The sequence below is a fragment of the Oppia nitens genome, unplaced genomic scaffold, assembly GCF_028296485.1.
Source record: "Oppia nitens isolate AA-2021 unplaced genomic scaffold, nextdenovo-longstitch-racon4-pilon3 scaffold3_pilon_pilon_pilon, whole genome shotgun sequence".
Taxonomy (NCBI): domain Eukaryota; kingdom Metazoa; phylum Arthropoda; class Arachnida; order Sarcoptiformes; family Oppiidae; genus Oppia; species Oppia nitens.
In genome coordinates this window covers 3,273,654-3,278,524 of record NW_026533221.1, presented here as the reverse complement: position 1 = coordinate 3,278,524, position 4,871 = coordinate 3,273,654, and the positions used below count along the sequence as shown (strand labels likewise).

General features: G+C 26.4%; 1 protein-coding gene across 1 annotated transcript; it reads right to left on the bottom strand.

The window, feature by feature from the left end:
• Window positions 1–1,089: 1,089 nt before the first annotated feature.
• LOC128958638 (protein henna-like) lies at window positions 1,090–4,409 on the bottom strand. The gene is made up of 9 exons (XM_054304529.1): window positions 4,222–4,409; window positions 3,075–3,245; window positions 2,706–2,975; window positions 2,492–2,559; window positions 2,219–2,415; window positions 1,774–2,132; window positions 1,563–1,696; window positions 1,278–1,393; window positions 1,090–1,176 (listed from the first exon to the last, which is right to left on the bottom strand). Exons 1-9 carry the CDS (start codon window positions 4,243–4,245, stop codon window positions 1,133–1,135), a joined length of 1,383 nt encoding a protein of 460 aa, XP_054160504.1. The 5' UTR covers window positions 4,246–4,409; the 3' UTR covers window positions 1,090–1,132.
• Between the last annotated feature and the right edge of the window lie 462 nt (window positions 4,410–4,871).

Genomic DNA, 4,871 nt, shown 5'->3' with positions numbered 1-4,871 from the left:
GACATCACTGGAAAACCATTGATTGTGGACGTCCTACCAAAGTATAGTTCCGACAAATACACCCCTAAATGCAGTGAATCAACGATAGGAATGGACAGAGAAAACTCCGAGTTTGTCCACAATTGGAACTATTGTCAGACCAATGGAGGAGTGAATAATAAATTTAATGATCAAAACTATCCAAAACCTTTGTCCCGATCTATGAATCACATCAACAATGTTAACAACAATAGGGTTGATAACAATAGATCTGATCCTTTAAATAGTATTGATTTATATCAATCGGCATTGGATTCATCAAAAACTTCAGATTACTTATACAAAACACCATTGAAACCACTTTCCAAATCAGTCAAAGAAGACTTAAGTCAAAGTAATGGTACGCTTTCATTGACCCGAAACAAGAAGAAAAACATCAAATCATCGCTACAGTCATACTTCTTCTCCGGTAATACTACTCTAAAGCAAAACAAAAAGAAATTTCAAAGCATCGATAGTATTGATAGTTCGTTCAAATCATTTCCACTGCCAAAGACTTATATGAAGAATTTCATACTTAAAGGTCACGGAAATTGTGGACTCTATTCGGGAAACGAACCGAAAAACCTTAGCGATGACCTCAAAAGTTCTCCCGTTTCAGATAATAATAATTTGAGTGCTTTAGTGCACCGAGAGATTACCGAAGCGGCCCGGGATGTGGGCGCCTGGATGTGACCTCAAATAAATTGTTTTTCATTGTTATTAATATTGATTGGATAATATTAATCTGTAAATACAGTAATATTTATATATATATATATTGAAATTTATATATAAATATATGTTATTGATAGTTATAATAATAATATTTTTTTATTATTATAACTAATTTTTTAAATTGTAGATTTAAATTTGTATATTAAACATTATTAAATTTACTAGATTGATTACTGAAATATTATGATGTAATTTAATTTTTTTTATTATAATAAAAAAGAAAATAATATATTTATTGTTTGAAAAGAAGATAAATTAAATATTTAAAAAATATATATTGTATATAAAAGTAAAAAAGTTATATTGTATTACTTTAATTATATGTTACTCAAGTTATTATATAATACTGTTATTAGTTTTTTTCTTTATATAGTGTTTAATGAATTTTTTTCATAGCATCCACCAGAAGCTGTACTTCACCTAAAATATTATTATTATTATTATTAAATTAATTGTAAAAATTGATAATAATTATAAAATAATTATAAAATATTTATTAGCAATAGTGTTAATAATATTACTTTGTATATTGCGAGCCATAGTTTCCAATTGAACATTAGAGTTGATTATTTCAAGACCTTGAGTATATGGATTGTATCGCACTGTAAACGATCGGGGAATTGATTGTGCAAAGTCCCTGTAATTTTACAAATATTTTTTTTATTCGTAATTTACATATTATTGTATAGATTACTAATCTAAGATTAGATTGCAAATAAAATGTAACTTTCAATTGTATAATAACTCTATTTTTCAGAGATTTAAAAAATATAATTATAATGAATCATAAGATATATATATAAAACCTTAACTTTTGTTGGGCGTCTTCAAAGCTCTCGGATAGGAAATAGATGGGTTGGTATTGAGTGATGGGATACTTTTGATTGCACGTCACGTATGGATCAAATGGCCTGATATCTGGTTTACCACTTAAACAATACTAAATTTGATAAATAAGTAAATAATTTGATAAAAGTTATAATAAACATATATATATATATATATATTTAAACCGACTTCTAGTTCACCATAACCGGATAGAAGTCCAGCGCCGTAAGCCTTAATTTGTCCGTTTTGTTTGCACAGACCATACTCAACGGTAAACCAATAACAAGTGGCCAACTTTTCAATGTAGTCATCGGGCGCACCCAATGAGGCCAAACCAATCTCTTGTGAAAAATTGGCAAAACTTGGATCTGCAAAAAGTGGTGCGTGACCTAACAACTCGTGACAAATGTCCGGCTCTGGTGTGTACAACGGCATCGACGGGTGTCGTATATATTGAGTCGTATGAAACACTCGAAAGGCAAGTCCGGCCAAAAAGTCACGAGAACTCAATAGACCGGCCACTGGTCTCAGTATAAAACCGGTACAATCTTATGATACCATTTGATTCATTGGATTTTTAATTTTAGTTTACATAGATTTTAGTAATATTTTTTAAGTAATTATTTGGAAATACCTTTTAAAAAGTTGGACACGTCTTCCAGTTGAGGTATATTATCCTCTCTATAACCACAGTTTGCAATCATTAGCGGAAAAATATGATTGTGTTCACGACAGGCGTGTGTCTCATAGAGTTTTGTCAAATTACTGAATACTATAGCCCAGGTAGCAGTTTCTTCATCAGTATAGTCAATGTGTGGGAGGCGCTGACCACTAGAATTATTTAATTAATTATTGAGATTTAGTATAATATTCAAACAACAACAAAACAAATATAAAATGTAATTACTGTTTGTAATTATAGGCCAGATCTGCAAAATATTTACGCCGAACCCTATATTTTTCATCTTTAAATCCCTTTAAAATAATTTTTGTAAATATTTAGAATTAAATTGTTATGTAATATATACTATGTATTGAAATATTATACAAATTATTATTTTTTATATTTTGTAAAGTTTACAAAATAATATAATATAGTTATAGTACAATATATAACATACGGGATGGTCGGCATCTAATTCCGATCCATACGATAGTATGTGATTAGCAAATCGGTCTAAATCTCTGATACGATTGGGAAACCAGGGAACAGTTGAATCGGTTAAAGTTTGGTCACGCGATATGACCTGCAAATAGTGTGCCAATGGTTTAATTTGATCCAATGCACTGTTAAGACTATTGCCACCACAACACTCCACTAAAAATTCGTAGTCATCTTTAAATCGTTTTGAGGAACGGGACTCAATTCGGTACAGATTTACACCGTTATCCTAAACACATACACAATAATTGTTAATAATTGATGAAAAATAAAATATTTTATTAATTAATTTATTAATTAGTATTTAGTTTGTTTGTATCTTAAATACCTTAAATATCTGAAGAGCATCTGCCAGTGCACCCACTTCTTCTTTCATTGAAAACACTATATGAACTGTATTTGACTTATTGATGACATCCATAATATAATTCCCACTTTTTCTTTCCGGTCTTTTATTTTTGACTTCAGTTGTCGTGACATTATCAGCAGTAATGGTAGTCTAGTAGTTGTATTAATAAATAATTAAATTATACATTTAAATGATTTTACTGTACATTGTATACAGTATAGTATATTATCGTTTTATCACATAATTAATTTTTGTTTATTTTTGTTGAAATCGTTTATTAATATTAGTTAGTTAGATAACTAAAATAAATTATTTATTATTTAAATTTTATTTTTTAAAAAACTGAAAATGTCAAACTAGTTTGTTATTTTCATTTATATTATATAAATTATATATTAGTTTTTTATAACTCAATAAATACCAATATTTCATAGATAACATAATTTTCAATAATAATAAATAAAAATATTAATTTTATAAATATTTGTACAATTTTTATAATTTACTTATTTAGCATTTCATTGATTGATAATACTTTATGATTACTTATATGATTAACATAAGAAATACAGTATCTAATAGAAATAATTATTGTTTTATGTTAAACAAATTAATTTATTTAAGCTATACTATACAACAATAAAAATAATATTTAGTTATATAATATTACACCGTATTATATAATATTATACATTATTATATAATATTATACCGTATTATATAATACTGTACATACTGTATATTATATAAAAATAAATTAATTTTAAATTTTAAAATTTAATATAAAATTAACTTAATATTACCAAATAGATTATAATAATTTGACAATTATAATAAAATATTAATTATAACGTCAAGTTATAATATTAAATTAATTAACTGTTGCTATCGTATAGTGAAATTTATTAACTGTTTGCAAGAATGATATTGATTATGAATATTAATGCATTATTGATATATAATTTTCTACGGTATATACCGTATAAAGTACTGAAATGACATGCATTTACAATATTAATCATTTAGTTATATATGTGGTTATCTTCAGATATGATGATCACCAACAAAATATGGGTCAAACACATCAACAAATATAAGAAAAAACATAATCCGAGAAAAAACTTACCAAATCTTCCACTTCGGTAACCATTTCGTAGAGAATATTTGCACTAATTTTTGCACTAATAAAAAATTTGCCGTTAAATCAAAGTTATTATTGATTATATGTTTAGAGACTACTGTATCTATAATACTGTATAAAAATATCCTATAATATGTTTCCTAATTCATAAAAATATTTTTCAAAAAGTAGATTGAATTGAAAAATATTTTTCTCAATAACTTTTATATTTATAAAAAGCTTATGTATGAAAAATACAGCCTTGACCTATGGGTTAATCAGATTTGTTTATTAGCAATCAGCTATTGGTTTAAACAGGATTTCCCATTAAATAAATTGGCGACACTGTCTCGTAGACAATGTTATAATGGTTAGTCCAACCAAACTGTCCTTACTTATCAATTTAACGACAAACTTCAAAAATAACTAATATTACAATATCTCCTATCATATGATACATCAGTTGTATAACTGGATGGTTACGTAAACAAGTAGTGAAAAACAAACAACAAAAATAAAATAAATTAAAATAGATATTCATTATGGATATGACAAGAATTTTGAATTAAACTAAAAATATTATTTTAGTTATTCATAATTAAAAGTTATTTTCAGTTATACTACAGAATACTGTTTTTGTTTTTCCAAAGCCTTGA

Excerpts from the sequence above, each read along its gene's own strand:
- LOC128958638 (XM_054304529.1), bottom strand. The coding sequence starts at position 4,245 with ATGGTTACCGAAGTGGAAGATTTG. Across the intron at positions 2,133-2,218 it reads CGTGTCCAACTTTTTAAAAG|ATTGTACCGGTTTTATACTG; the intron begins GTATTTCCAAAT and ends TGGTATCATAAG. Across the intron at positions 1,394-1,562 it reads GACGCCCAACAAAAGTTAAG|GGACTTTGCACAATCAATTC; the intron begins GTTTTATATATA and ends GTAAAATTACAG.